This window comes from Gastrolobium bilobum, unplaced genomic scaffold (assembly GCF_033153095.1).
Source record: "Gastrolobium bilobum isolate Gb01-03AN ecotype WA unplaced genomic scaffold, APGP_CSIRO_Gbil_v1 utg3828, whole genome shotgun sequence".
NCBI lineage: Eukaryota > Viridiplantae > Streptophyta > Magnoliopsida > Fabales > Fabaceae > Gastrolobium > Gastrolobium bilobum.
Genome location: NW_026898686.1, coordinates 458,870 through 474,322, shown reverse-complemented (window position 1 = coordinate 474,322; position 15,453 = coordinate 458,870). Strand labels below are relative to the sequence as shown.

General features: G+C 35.9%; 2 protein-coding genes across 2 annotated transcripts; both read left to right on the top strand.

Annotated features, from left to right (window-relative positions):
• The first annotated feature begins 1,816 nt into the window (after window positions 1-1,816).
• On the top strand, window positions 1,817-8,487 carry LOC133318343 (uncharacterized). Its single transcript, XM_061520333.1, has 9 exons — window positions 1,817-2,209; window positions 2,762-2,953; window positions 3,417-3,514; window positions 6,256-6,343; window positions 6,430-6,633; window positions 6,716-6,972; window positions 7,562-7,652; window positions 7,785-8,001; window positions 8,085-8,487. The coding sequence occupies exons 1-9, from the start codon at window positions 2,003-2,005 to the stop codon at window positions 8,294-8,296; spliced, it is 1,566 nt and encodes a 521-aa protein (XP_061376317.1). The 5' UTR covers window positions 1,817-2,002; the 3' UTR covers window positions 8,297-8,487.
• A 2,590-nt stretch (window positions 8,488-11,077) lies between these two features.
• On the top strand, window positions 11,078-13,796 carry LOC133318327 (protein DMR6-LIKE OXYGENASE 2-like). The gene is made up of 3 exons (XM_061520315.1): window positions 11,078-11,642; window positions 12,323-12,650; window positions 13,263-13,796. The coding sequence occupies exons 1-3, from the start codon at window positions 11,203-11,205 to the stop codon at window positions 13,521-13,523; spliced, it is 1,029 nt and encodes a 342-aa protein (XP_061376299.1). The 5' UTR covers window positions 11,078-11,202; the 3' UTR covers window positions 13,524-13,796.
• Window positions 13,797-15,453: the final 1,657 nt, after the last annotated feature.

Sequence of the window (15,453 nt, the reverse complement as noted above, 5' to 3'; positions counted from 1 at the left end):
GCCTATGGATCCAACTTAGCTATCTGCAGTATTCATTTTAATCTCTCAATCTCACTCTGCTTTATTACACAGCCACCAATCCACTCATTTAAATCTACATTAACACAATTGCCCTGAGTCTTTTCTTTCTAACTAACAAAATCCAAGCTACCTATTGTGCAACTAAGATATTACTGTTGAAAAACTACAAGCTTTCTTTTAAAAAAAAAAAAACTATCTTCCAAATTTGTCTCAAATCAATTCTCAGAATTGGCATTCACATTGAGTCAAATACATCAAAACCAAAAGAAACTTATTTAGCAAAACACTATCTAACTAAAAATAGCAAAATTATCAAACCAAGGAAAGTTCAATATTTACAGAATATCCAAACAACAAATAAGACAGCAAAAACAAAAGATGCAATCAAATAAAATATTTTTCATTTTTTATGTTTTTTTCTTCTTATTTTTCATTTGGTTTTATATGCCACCAATCACAACTAATTTGGAATAAAATTATTTTTCAATAGTGATATTGAATCATAACATACTAGCCGGAAAGAAAACAAGGGATGCTACTCGGGCGAAACAGGTGGTTGTAAAGTTAGAACATTAGTTATGAGGTGCTCCGAAAAAGCATTGTGGTTCTTCTAGCCTTCTAGGTTACAAAAATTAATGGTCCTCCCCTCCATGCCCTTCATCATATTTGCATGAGTGCATTAAAACTTTCTTCACCACCACAACGGTCACTACAAAATTACAAATTACAGATTAAACTTTAATTTTCATTCATAAAAACTTCACCTTTTATTTGATGGTAACAATATCCAAAATGATGCACGGACTAACACGACACGGGACACGACACGACACGTTAATTCTAAAAAATGACATATTTCGATACGTTGTGACACGTTTTGATAGTAAATAATATTTTTAATATATATAATATAATTTATATTTAATAGATATAACAATCCATAATATGTCATATAACTAATCAAATATTCAAATTTCATAACATAAATATAAACAAAAATAATTTTTTGTACCTTGTTAATTTTTCATGTCAAATTTCATAACAGAAAAAAATTTATTTATAAATTTTTTATTTTATTTTTAGTTAATAAAATAAAATTAAGACTAAAAAAAAAAACGTGTCCGAGCATTGACCACGTGTCCAAAAAAATTGACTGCGTATCGGAAAAACGTGTCCGAGCATTGACTACGTCCACGTGTCTCAAAATTTGACCGCATGTCCGAGCGTGTCGGACACGTGTCCGACACACACAATTCAAAAAAAATAGCGAGTCCGTGTTTCACAACAATATCCTATCCCAAATAAATGTGATAATGTATACTTTAAAAGTTAATTTGTATTTTGTAATGTTGAAAATAACAAGAAATATCTAATTTAACTAATTAGACCGAAATGATATTGTTTGACCAAAATGATTCTAAAAAAAACTATACAAATACTCTAAAATGAAATATTATGCACACATGCAAGTTTCAAATAATGTTTAAAACTGAAAAAACGAGATTATTTTAACCTAGTTAAATATTTGAGAAATATATTTCTCATATTGTATGAGAATCATGCCATACAAAAAAAAAATAATATAATCTATTCAGAGAAAGAGAAAGAATGAAAAAAAATAAATGTCACCTATTTTTTTTTTCTTTGTTGAATGAAATAATTGTTCAAAAAAAATAAAATATATTTATGCAACAGTTCAAAATTTGATTCTTCGAAGTTCTAACAAACATGTGAAGGCAAAACGACGTCGAGTCGTGCTCTGGACCTTACGCTTTAGTCACATTGAAAGCGACGCTGCATTTGCTGCTTGCATACTCCAATCCAAAACGAAAATCGCCATAGCAGATCGAAATCTATGCTTTTGCGTAAGGAACAATGATCTCATTCAGTTTCTAACCCAATCAAACACACAAACATCAACTCCCGAAAACCTCTCTCATCGGAACCTGCAAAATCCCAAAAACAACAAAAAAAAAACTAAATGGACGACAAATCACAGTCCAAGAATAAGAAGAACGACGACGACCAAGTTTCGCAACAACAAAAACACGAAGAAGACCCTAAACCGCCAGTCGCCGGCGGCGGCGGTGGAGGCGGAGATTGGGGTGGATGGGGCTTTTCGCCTCTCTCGTTTATCTCGGATCTTCAAAAGGCCGCCGCTGTCGCCGCCGAAGAGATATCTCGCAATGTGCGTTTCGAAACGAGATGATGCCCTTTTTTTTAATATATATATTTTTTTTGGTTGCGGTCCAATGCGTTCATTTCAGTCTGTGAATTAATTTTTTGATTTTTTGGTCACAGTATTCTGTATCAATTTTGTGCTATAAATTTGGTTTTATTGTTATTTTGTGAGTTTCCCGGAGTATGTTGCTTTAAATGTTTTTTGTCAATTTTTTTTTTTTTTACATTTTTTTATTACTGATTTAGCTGATGGTGGAGTTCGTCAGTATGGAATTCTCAAGTTCAACGGTTTCATAGCATATAGTGTTTTTTTTTTTTTTTTTTTTTTGAGGAACACTATATAAGGATTTTGATTGTTACGGAGTCAAGATGGGCATGTGGGAAAGATGAATGCTATATATCCTTCTAGAAAATCTTGGCTTAAAATAGATAATATTAAATGAAAAAAGTGGAGGCATTAATATTTTGGAAACTATTTAATTTTGGAGGATTATTAGGAAGAATCGTTAAGAGGATATAGAGTTATTCATTGTGAATTGATGGTGCTTTTTAAATGCAGGCTGCTGCAGTTGCACAGACAGCATCAAAGAGCATTGCCGAGTTGCAAAACAGTGCTGAAGATTCAGAACCTTCCAAAGAGGATGAAGGGGCTGAAGCTGACAAGGAAAGTGAAGATGAGGAAGATGACAAACTGCGAACATCTGCTCTGGACAAACTGGAGAAAGCTAGTGAAGAATCACTGCTTAGCCAGGCAAGCGTAAAACGATCCCCTCCGTTATATAGATGTTAGATCTTTAATGCATTTCCATATAAGAGCAACTGAGCATCTTTGTCTACCATTAGTATATGGGTTCATTTGTCATGTCTTTGCTATGAATTATCAAATATGCAAGTTTCCTATTCAAATTCCCTTTTGTTTGTCTTTTATATTGATATCTTTTCTGCTGAGTGATGATTCAAACTAGTGCTTAATTGAGCTTCTAGCCTATGCTTTTATAGGTCTTGCCTCTTTTAGGTTCGGTTTTGCCTCGTGATTTTCTTGACTAATTGTAGGCAACAATGTTAAGAAAGACAATTGATGGTTTAATGTTGTTGCATAATTGTTTTAGGGAAAAATAACAATCCTGTGTTTGTGGATGTAAATTTTACGCATTTACCTGTCTGTACTTTATACGTTAAGCACGTATTATAATTGAGCTCCTTATTGTGTGCAGGGTTTGAAGGTTTTTGATAATTCTGTGGAGACTTTTGCTTCTGGAGCATGGAATGCTTTAGGAAGTGCATTTAGAGGGGGCACTGGTTTAGTTCACAGGTAAGATTCATTGCTTTAATTTTTTTTTAATACAACGACCCACATGGGGCTTGCACTGTTAGTCTAGTCATTGATCACCATCCTGATGGACATACCTAGTTTTTTTTATGGAAATAAACACCTACGGTATTTGAAAATGTGTAACTAGGGTATTGTGCAATTTTTTTTAAGGGGAATTTAGTATGGACCAACATGTTCTTCACTTTCGAAAAAGGACATGTAAACCACTGCGGTGGTTAATCCTGTTATGGAGTGGTTAACTAATTGTTCCTCTTTCATCTTAGGTGAGATTCTACCATCTTTTCCTCAATAGGTGCTACCCCTACTTTCTCTCTAATGCATTCATTTGTTATCCTATCTTTTCTTGTATGCCTACTCATCCATCGCAAAATCCTCATCTCTACAATATTGATCCTATGCTCTTGTTGACTCTTTACTGCCCAACATCCAGGATTAGAATGCTAAGTATAATAAATTTGTAACATATTCTTTCCCAACTTTCTATGCTTATGGGATAAACTAATGATTGATGCACCTAAAGTTGGCTTACATGGGAAGGTTGAGATTTGTAACGTGATTTGAGTTCCTTTTTGTAACCTTTTAAATATTAGGTTGATTTAATTTTAATTATTTCATTATTTTAGGCGTGTTTAATGCTGATTGAATTATAATCAGTTATATTTAAATTCTTCTTTTCTTTTTAGGTGTATTTAATTTTGATTGGGTTGCAATTAGTCGATAAAAGAATTTTTAAGACCCTATTGTAAAATGCTAAATAGATTGTATTTTGGTAATTGTAATTGAGTATGGAGAGTTTCTCTCTTTATCAAATCCCATTTTCTGTTTAGCCTACTTTTTTTTATGTTATGGCATCATCTAGTTATCAGAGCTCAAGTTCGCTTTCGGCAATAGCTGAACAAATTCGTGGTGGTCATGGATGGCGGGATCATGGTGGTAGGGGATGTAGAATCTCTCTTGAGACCGAATATGAACAACCGTGTTAGAGTGACCTACATGACATATAAAATGAAGAGATCAGAAGACGGACCCAAGATTTGGAATGGGTAGAGCTTAGAAGGAGAATCCAGAAATCGGAACTGCTAGTGTTCAAGAGGCAAATCCACTCTGCTTATAAGTTTCAAGGCTTATAAATGCCTTACTCGCGCCACTTTGGCAAGTTACAGTGGTCAATATGTTTATTAGCAAAACTACAACATAGTGAAATTACTTGATTGAAACTTCTTCATACAGAAAATATTTCACCAAATCAAAATGAAAAGTTGCAATTTCAGTTATAATTTACAATATGCCTCGTGTCTTGGCCATATCTTAGTAATACATGAGCTCATAGCTGTGAATAGTGAGCTATTATGACTACTATAGCATTTAGTGGTGCAGTAGCTCTTCTTGTGCTTTTCTAGATGCTTAGTCAGGCATTTTGAAATAGCATGTGGATAACGTTTCCATCTGTGCTATGGCTATGCTGAAATAGTTCTGTCATCGTTGTTAAGAGAAAAACGATGCAATCCATCCAATATTTGTGCCAATTCTTCCTAAATAAAGAAAGTACCCTCCTCTTCCTTCATTGGCTCTGTTTTTTTTTTTTCATTTCTTGGGTCTGGGTTTTGTTAATAGAGGTTTGTTGTCCTTCATTCAGGTGAAATGTAACTTAAAACTGCTCTCTGTCTTGTCTTGTCTTCTTTTCTTTTGATTCCTCTACTCTCTTCTTGGGTTCTGCTTTCTCCTTTACTCTTGGTTGGGTAATTTGGATTTCGATTTGTATATATGCCTTGGCTGTGTCTTCTTCGTGCGATACTTCTTTTGGCATATTTATTCTGGGTTGTGGGCTATACCACTATAGTATAGTGCTTTCTGTTTGGGTTTTACTGTGTGCCTTGTAATGTGCCATGAGCAGGGTTCTTCCTGGATATTTTTAGAATTTAGATGTAGTTTCCTGTCTCAGTTATTGTGCTGAGAGGCCCATGACTTACTCGATTTCCTTTTATACTGTGAGTCTTAAATGTGAATTGAGTTATATTTTATTTGCATATTGTTATTTTGAGATGAATAATATTTAAATATATCTTACTTTTTATATAATATTCACTAATTTTCAAATGCCTGTATTACAATATGCATATATGCCCAAGCTTGTAAGTATCCTTACCTGAAAATAGCTGCAGCTGATTTTGCAACTAAGAACATGGAGAATGAGGTGTGCACAGTATATATTTGCCACCCTAAAGTCATAGTAGTACCAACCAATCACATGCAATACCTACTTCATAAGCTATATATGACTGAAACCTTTTAGATAATTCAGCTTTCCCCATTCTGTTATAGTTATATCAGTATTATAGCTGCATTAAACAACTAGAGAGTATATTCTCTCGACTGCCTTTGGTTGTTTCAAAATTCAAATATGCTCTATCTTTCTTCTCTCTTTTCTTCCTATCTTGTTTATATTTAGTTTCTGGATCTGACTTCTTTTCACTGAGAAAAGCTTTTCATTTTTTATTTGAAGTCATGGTCTTTTTCTGCTTTCTTGCATTTTATTCTGAGTATCTGTTGATATTCAACAGAAACCTTGTATTGCCTTTAATTTTCCATACATGTCTCTGAACTAGCTCTAATCTTTGAATACTTCACTAACGTCATAAAGGACATGGTTGCTTCCTGTCATGGAACAAATTTTTGTGTATAACTGGTATTAACTTGAATAATGTCTTTGTGTTCTTTAGGCTCGAGAATTCAGCTTCAAACCTTGCAGGATCTGCACAGCATGATGGGCCTGGAGCTGCAGGTTCTAATGCACCTTCTCTATTAGAGGTTTGAAAATTCCTGTCATTCTTCATATGATATTCATAATCAATAATTACATTCGTACATGCTTATTTCTATTCATTGTGTAACAGACTGGAAAAGCTTTTACTGCAAAGGGAATGCAAGTGCTTGAATATGTGGGTAAGGAGACGATGGACCTATTAATCAGTGAAACTGGAATAGAGGTTGAGAAGGCTAAAAAAGAGGGTGAGGAACAAAATGATGAGGATCAATTATTGGAGGAAGTGACATTTGATCGATGCTTTTACATTTATGGAGGTCCAGAGCAGTTGGAGGTAACCTTATTAGAATATTTAGAAATATCTTATAATATCATATTATTGTCTATTCATATGCTTTTTCATATGCAATACTCAGGAACTGGAGGCTTTGTCTAGTCATTATGCCTTGTTATTTAACCGAAGAAAAGCAAAGCTATCAGCAGAACAAAAGTCTGTATATGATGGGAAGCTTAAAGAGGTCCAACAAATTTTTAATTTGAGTACTGAAATTGATAGAAGCAGTGCTGATTCAAACAAAGGAAAGACAATAGAGAGAGGAAACGAGGGCAGTGGTGATGAGATGAAGAATTTGCATGATTCAAGTGTTGGGAAGGCTGCTGAAATGGCTGCAGGGTAACCCATATGTTAATTATTGATGTTCTATTAACCTAACTTTTTTGCCATAAATTTGAGATGTGCTAAATACTACAGTTCTATCTGTATGGGTGTGGAGCTGAGTATAAAAAATCTACATGATGTAGATAATTTGAATGTTTGGATGCAGGATAGCATAGATAAAATGTACTCACGGTCATAGGATTAGTAAAAGCAAGCCAAGTAACTTCTGTAATATTTGAAAGTGTTTGTCTATCACTTTATTAAAAGGGGCGAACCGGAGCAGTGGTAAAACTGTTCCTTCATGACTGAAAGGTCATGGACTCGAATATAGGAAACAGCCTCTTTGCAATTATGCAAGGGTAAGGCTGCGTGCAAGGATTTCCTCCACCCCACACTCGCTAGTCGAGTTTAACGGGGAGTGATTTTTTTTCTTGTCTATCACTTTATTAAAAGTACTATATTTTTACCCCTCCCCCTTTGTTATCCTGATCATTTGGGTTGCGCTGGTCATTACATAATTATATTCACCATTTATCCCTATAGACTGAGGAAGCTTTCTTACAGATTATATGTCCGATGTGATTCCTCTTATTTCATTTTGCAGTTTCACGAACGCCTTGGCTGGACTAGCTGCAAACGATATAATTCAGAGAACTGCTGCAAGATTAGAATCTCTTCATTCTGAGGGAGTTCATGTACGAGAAAATATTCTGGAATTTGCTGGCAAAATTTATTATTTTTATAATTTATAAAAGTCATTCTTTCTTTTTATTATCATGTGAGGTTTGTTGTAAAAGTGAGTAAAAAAGTGCCGCTTTTCTATGTAGAGACTATCTGAAATGTGCTGTTTTGCGGTGTCTCAACTTCTAATGTTGGGCAAATCCATCATTTCTCGTGCCAACAAAAGTGAGGATGAAGAAGCCGATGACAATAAGGCGAACATAGAGTGGCCTGAAGATGTTTCTGCAAAAGCTAAGATCATAAGAATAAATGCCCAAACAATGATAGGATATGTGGAAGCAGTTTCCAACAGTTTTATTACAGGTTAGCTGTCTACTGCTTCTTTCTTCCTAAGTAGCAATTACTGAGTTACGTTTATCATTTGGCATTTTTGATGCATTTATCAGGCATATCTGATGTGACTGAGGCCTATCAAGCTGCCATTAAAGGTGTTGCTGCTGAGTCTCACACAGTTGTTCCCCAGACTTCAGTCCAGGAAAAAGCCAGTGCCTTCTCTGAACACCTTCGAGATGATCAAACAACAGCGATTAGCAAAATCCAGGATGGGATGCAATTTTTAGCTCACGTTGTCCTTTCAACCTCTATGAATGCTGCTTGAACACCCATGTTTCTATTTGTAAATAGTCACGGTTTAATTCGATAAGTGATACTCCTCAACTATGTGTAGTTTACTACGACCGTACCCCGATGATTGAACTGGGGCAGATCTGTCCTGTTTAATTGATCACTGCAGCCTTTTTCATTCTTTAATTTCTTAAATAACTCTGTAATATATAAAAGGATTTAGATTGGTACACTTCTTAGTTATGTTATTATCATTTAATTATATATTCGCTATGATACTGTTATGAATTATGATATCATCTTCCCTTGAAGCAAGGCATAATTGTTAGGCAGTTACTAACTAGTGTAAGAAAGTTTAGGGAGTTAAAATTGTTAGCAGCTATGATCCAATAAACGAATATGTAGAATAGTCTCAAAGCTTCTACATAGGCTATAAACAAATGGATGTACATGCACTAAAGAATAGAAAAAGATTATCAAATTTTTAGTTCTTTATTATTCCTCTCTCTTACTCTCTGTGAATAAGAACACAATTCCTAACATTGGTGCTGTCATCCTTGTGAACGCCATTTTTTCTGTAACATGGAAGTGAAAGAGAAACTTACCTGATCTAAATCCAAAACCTTAAGGTGTTAAGTGATGGTCTTTTTAATATATTATATTTTATTCTCTAACACCCCCTCACGTAATAGCCTTTTGGGCTTAAAGCGCAGATATGACACAAATTAATTTTTGGTCTGCCTTGTGCTGCACAAGTTCATTTTTTTTTTGGTCTTCGTTGTGCTTTTCTTAATTCCACCTGAAAGTGGGGGCGGTGAGGATCGAACTCGCAATCTTGTGGTCACTAAAGCTCTGATACCATGTAAAGATCCATTTCAACCTAAAACCTTAAGGTGTTGGGTGATGCTAAATTATTTGTTTTGTATCTCTCTAACACACCCCTTCACGCAAGAGCCCTTTGGACTTGAAGCGTGGATATGACACAAGCTCATTTTTGGTCTGCCTTGTGCTGCACAAGCCCATTTTTTGGTCTGACTTGTGCTTTTCTTAATTCCACCTGAAAGTGGGGAGCGGTGAGGTTCGAACTCATGACCTTGTGGTCACTGAAGCTCCGATACCATGATAAACGGCACTTCAATCCAAAACCTTAAGGCATTGGGTGAAGGCCTTTTTAATGCTTTATATTTTAATCTCTAACACCTCCCTCACGCAAGAGCCCTTTGGATTTGAAGCGTGAATATGACACAAGCCCATTTTTTGGTGTGCCTGTGCTTTTCTTAATTCCACCTTGAAAGTGGGGGGCAGTGAGGATCAAACTCTGGTATCTGAAGCTCTGATACCATGTTAAGAACCATTTCAACCCAAAATCTTAAGGTGTTGGGTGAGGCTAAATTATTTATTTCGTATATGTCTAGCACACCCCCTCATGCAAGAGCCTTTTGGGCTTGAAACGTGGATATGACATAAGCCCATTTTTGGTTTGCCTTGTGCTGCACAAGCTTAATTTTTGGTCTGCCTTGTGCTTTTCTTAATTCCACCTAAAAGTGGGGGCGGTGAGGATCGAACTTGTGACCTGATCACTGAAGCTTTGATACCATGTAAAGAACCACTTCAACCCAAAACCTTAAGGTGATAAGTGATTGTCTTTTTAATACTTTATATTTTATTCTCGTGCAGCAAATTCTAGACACCTTGCATGCTATGAAGGTTTCCCCTTAGAGTGCTACGCTCGCAACCATTTCTCCAATTGTGGAATGGCCACCTGCAACAATGCCATTATCATCTCAGTTCTAAAGCTTGTGCTTCTTCTTTTGGCTATGCTTAGAGGTTTCCTCCTCTGAAGCTAAACCCTCAGGTTGGGAGATTTTCATCACTTTCATCAAGAATTCATGCCAAGAAGCGTTGCACACTCAGACCCGGCAAGGCTGTCTAGATTTTGGCATGAGAACTCTCATAGCATCATGGACTATGGCCAACTCAGATTCAACCAATCACATGGAACAATGACTCTTACTTTATGGTCACCGAAACTTTAATACTATTTAAGAATCAATTCAACCCAAAATGTTAAGATGTTAGGTGATGACCTTTTTAATAGTTTATATCATTCTCTAACACATTTCCTAACACACATGCACTATTTAAAGTTGGAGGCAATTTATGAGTTACATATAGTATATGTTGAGTGGTGTAATGAGCTATGATTCATTGACACTTCAAAAATCCTGACGTGTCATGTCCGACACTTCTCGAATATTCCAAAACGCGTTGCAGAGACTCAAAAAAGAATTCAAAAGTTGTGTTGCGTTCTATTTTTAATTCCAACTATTAGATTTGTTGGATTATGATTACCATTGTATTGAGTTTAATATAAATATTTGGGATATCTTATGTTTATTTACAAAATTGATGGCTATTATAAGTTTAACTTATTTTTTATTAAATTATTGAATATTAAATATAACATACACTACACAAATTTAAAACATTATTTAATATCAAAATGTATTAATCTAACATTTTTTAAAATTAACATGTCGAAATATTATGTCGTGTACTGTGTCAGATGTCGATATCGGTGCAACATAGGTAACGAGTATGCCCCGTAAGAATCTTTTATTTATTTATTGGAATATCCAATAAGAATCTATCTCTTCATGTGAATGATCACGAGAAATTTTGAGGTTGATCTGCTCCACTTCAAAGATGTTGTAGGACTGAGTTGTCCTTCATGCGAATTAGGTTGGACCCACCATATTTTGTCCACATTCAACTACAAACACGTCCAGATTCTATGTATTTAAAGATTAAACCCACATGATAAGAGACAAGAAGCAAAGAAAAATTTGTGTTCCTCAGACAACTGAAACTGAGATTAAATTGCTTACAAAACTCCATCTATTGGAGGTGTGTTAAGAAACGAGGAGCAGGAAATCAGACATGGGAGACATCGATCCAGCTTTCATACAATCCACAGAACACCGTCCAACAGCCAAGGTGGTGGAAGCTGGTGAAATTCCAATCATCGACCTCTCAGAAAGCAGAGAAGAACTCATCTCAAAGATTGGCAAGGCATGTGAAGAGTGGGGTTTCTTTCAAGTAATAAATCATGGGGTTCCCTCCGAAGTTAGCAGAAAGATTGAGGTTGTGGCCAAGGAGTTCTTTGAGCAAAGCACAGAGGAGAAGAGGAAAGTGAAGCGAGATGAAGTTAATGCAATGGGGTACCATGACGGGGAAAATACCAAGAACGTAAGGGACTGGAAAGAGGTATTTGATTTTCTTGTTGAAAACACAACACAAGTCCCATCTTCTCATGAACCCCATGATGTGGAGCTGAGAACTCTCTCCAACCAGTGGCCCCAATATCCTCCTGATTTTAGGTAATCTTAATCATCAAATCATCAAAAGAAGCTAGAGATAGAACTTACTTTTGATACTCTGAAATCATTTTATTCTATCACATAATCTCGATTCATGATCCAATGGTTGGTGTTGTAGCCATGTCACAGTTTAACTTGTTGGGTGAAGCTAATTCAACTCAAAAGGTCAAGTTGTTGGGTGAGGTTAATTCAACTCAAAAAGTCAAGCTGTTGGGTTAGGCTGTTTTATATATGTCTAACACGTCCCCTCATCTCATAGGGCTTATTGGGCTCGAAAGATGGATGATGCATCAGGTCCAGCCTAGTTATGCTAAGAAATTCCACAAAAAAATGGGGGACGACGATCGAACCAGGGATATCAAACCAATTTAATCCAAAAGTTTAAGTTGTTAGGTGAGGTTACATTAATGGTTTTATATATCTAATTCAATGCAAAGTAAGATTGCATCCACACAACTGTTATGACCCTATAAAAAAAAATTTAGACCCTGCAAATGCACATAGTAAAAATTTTATAACATCATGTTGCCCATATTTATCACATAATCATGTATATGACACGACATAAAACTGGTTTCTACTTGAACAATAGTTACTTAAAATCAAATATAAACTTCACATTTCAAAATAATTAAACTCGACAGAAAATTATTCCTAGATTGAAGAAAATGTTTTATTAGGAAAACATTGGAGGAGTATACTCGAGAAGTGGAAAAGCTAGCTTACAACTTGTTGGAGCTGATTTCATTGAGCTTGGGTTTGGTTGCTGACAAGTTCCATGGCTGCTTCAAGAACCAACTCAGCTTGGTGCGGCTCAATCACTATCCCCCATGTCCATTCCCTGATCTGGCTCTTGGTGTTGGTCACCACAAGGATTCCTGTGCTTTAACTGTGCTTGCCCAAGATGATGTTGGAGGCTTACAAGTTAAGAGAAAATCAGATGGTGAATGGATTCCAGTTAAACCCACACCACATGCATTTATCATCAATGTGGGGGATGTAGTTCAGGTATGTTAATATATAATGCTTTACTCGTTGGAAAGAATCAATTCAACCAAAAAATTTAAGCTCATGAGGTTATATTAACGGTTTTATATTTTTTTAACACGGTTCATGATACGAGAGCCCGTTGGACTTGAAGGATGAATGATGCACACAAGCCTAGCCAACTTGTGTTAAAAAACTCCACAATATGTAGTTATTTTTATTATTAGAATGGGACGGTGAGAATTGAACTATAATCACTTAGTCACATCGGCTTTGATACTATGTAAAGAACCAATTCAACTCAAAAGCTTAAGCTTTTGGATTATATCTCTATTAACACTCATCATATGAGAGCCCGTTGGACTTGAAGGATGAATGATGCACACAGGCCTAGCCAACTTGTGCTAAAAAAACTCTACAATATGTAGTTATTTTTATTAATAGAATTGGACGGTGAGAATTGAACTATAGTCACTTAGTCACGTCGGCTTTGACACTATATAAAGAACCGATTCAACTCAAAAGTTTAAGATTTTGGATTATATTTCTCTTAACACTCATCATTTGAGAACAATGTATTTGATTCAATTGGATAAATTTAAATGCTCTGCCCAACGTTGGGTGCTTTTGCAGGTTTGGAGCAATGACAAGTATGAGAGTGTGGAGCACAGGGTGGTTGTGAACACTGAGAAGGAAAGGTTTTCCATTCCATTCTTCTTCTTCCCAGCTCACCATGTTATGGTGAAGCCTGTGGAGGAGCTGGTGAATGAGCAAAATCCTGCAAGGTATAGAGAATACAACTTTGGTAAGTTCTATGCTAACAGAAACCGTAGTGATTTCAAGAAACGTGATGTGGAGAATATCCAAATTCATCACTTCAGGATCCATGTTTGAGCATAAGAAGTTGTGCTGGTTCCTTCATTTCAAATACAAATAAATTTGTGTTGGTTCCTTTCTGTTAATACATAAAATATCGAACTCTAGTTCTAGTTTCTTTTCACACCCTAATTCTCCTATAGCGGAATAGAATCATAAACAGAACACTGATCAAGATGTGTAACGTAAAGGCAGGATTTGAAATTCTGAAACATTGAGCCATGGATGCCCTGTTATTAGTATATTGTTGTGCAAATTATCCTTAATATAGTTTATGTGCTTTAATAAGCAAAGATCTAGCATGAATTAGTTCATACTTCACATTATTTGTATTCTGCTTGTCGGGCCCAGAGGTGCTCTGGGATATTACAGGAGCAAAAGCGTGCAAGGAGCAAATTTACTATGAGGAGCAATTAATCAAATGAGGAGCAACTCTACCCAAGATGCGTAAGCGCACGCGTCAAGCAATATAGGATTTTCAAAAGCCCTAGATTATCGTCCTCAGGAAACACATGTAAAAGTTGCGTAAAAAAGGAAACAATTAAAAAATAAACAAAATGAAGAGCGACAAAACAAATGTTCTAGGTTGGAACTCTCCAAATATCATTTTCTACTAGCTAGTTAAACAGAGTTAACCAATCTAAGTAGTTGAATGCTGGGAGTCATTCTCAACCTTCATTGAACAACACTAACATTAAAATCACGTTAAACAGTAAAGACCATCAAGTTTGAGAGCAATAAGGTAAAGGTCACTGTCACCAGGAATCACTTAGAACAATTATGTTTTTCTTGGATTTAGTTTTCAGAATATCAATAACTTTAAGAAAGGTAAACATAAAGTAAGAAAGTAGGTTTTTAGGTTCGGTATTTTCACCCCCTTGGTTGAACCTGCAACATTACACGTTTTCCGAATTGAACTATGCTCTTGTCTCCATTATGGTTAATCCAATATAACCTGGAGTCAAGGCCTTTTGCTCCAAATCACTCTTGAAGTTTATTGAATTTTAAACTCAAGGAGATCATGTTTTCCTTCTCAAAAGAGCATGGCCGAAGGGATCACTAGCAAAAGTGATTTACGCATGACAGTGCTCCCTTTTCTGGATATTCCTCTGACTTAGAGAAAAATATTCTAGAACTTCTAATTTCGCTTCACACTACTTTGTGAGGGTTTCATCGACCAAGTGGACTTAGGATGAGTTTGCTAACCAAAGGGTATTGCGAAATCAGAACATCAAAACAAGAAACATCTCATAATTCATTAAGAAAAAGATGGTTTCATTACAAATTCATCCTAAGACAAAGATAGTTACTTCTACCTCACCCTCAACCTACTTAAGAGGATTAACTCATAAGGAGCATAACTGCAGCTACAGAAAGAAATGAAAAAAAAAAAAAAACTACAAAGAAAATTCTAAAACTTCAGGTTGAAGATGAAGATGATCCCTTGTGGTTTAGCTCTCCTTTCTTTTTAATTGAGGTCATTGCTTGCAATCTCAACCGCTCCATGAATCTACGGACCAGCTTTTCTCAAATCCTCTCCAATCACAGTGCTGCTCCTTGCCAAATCAACCCTATCGCAGCTGTGGTCCCCTCACTCCTTTCATTCCTTTTGCACGAAATCTGCACAGTGAGGGTGTTGCTCCCACATTCTCTGCTAACGCCGACGTGGAGGCACTCAATTGGCTACTTTTCTTGCGCTTGTACTGTAGCGTGCTTTCCTGTCTCCTTTTGATGCTGCATTTTTACTTTTCTTCCAAGTTTCTCCTTCATTGAATTGGGCTTTCTTTGGTTGGGCTTCAAGGTTCTTGCAAGAGCAATTCGATTCATTAAATACATAAAAGAAAGAATCAAATAAAATTGCTCCAGTATTGCCTTAATTCCCATATTACGTATTGCTCCAGCGCAATATAACAAATATCTGATCCTAGCAGAGATAATGGAAGAAAAG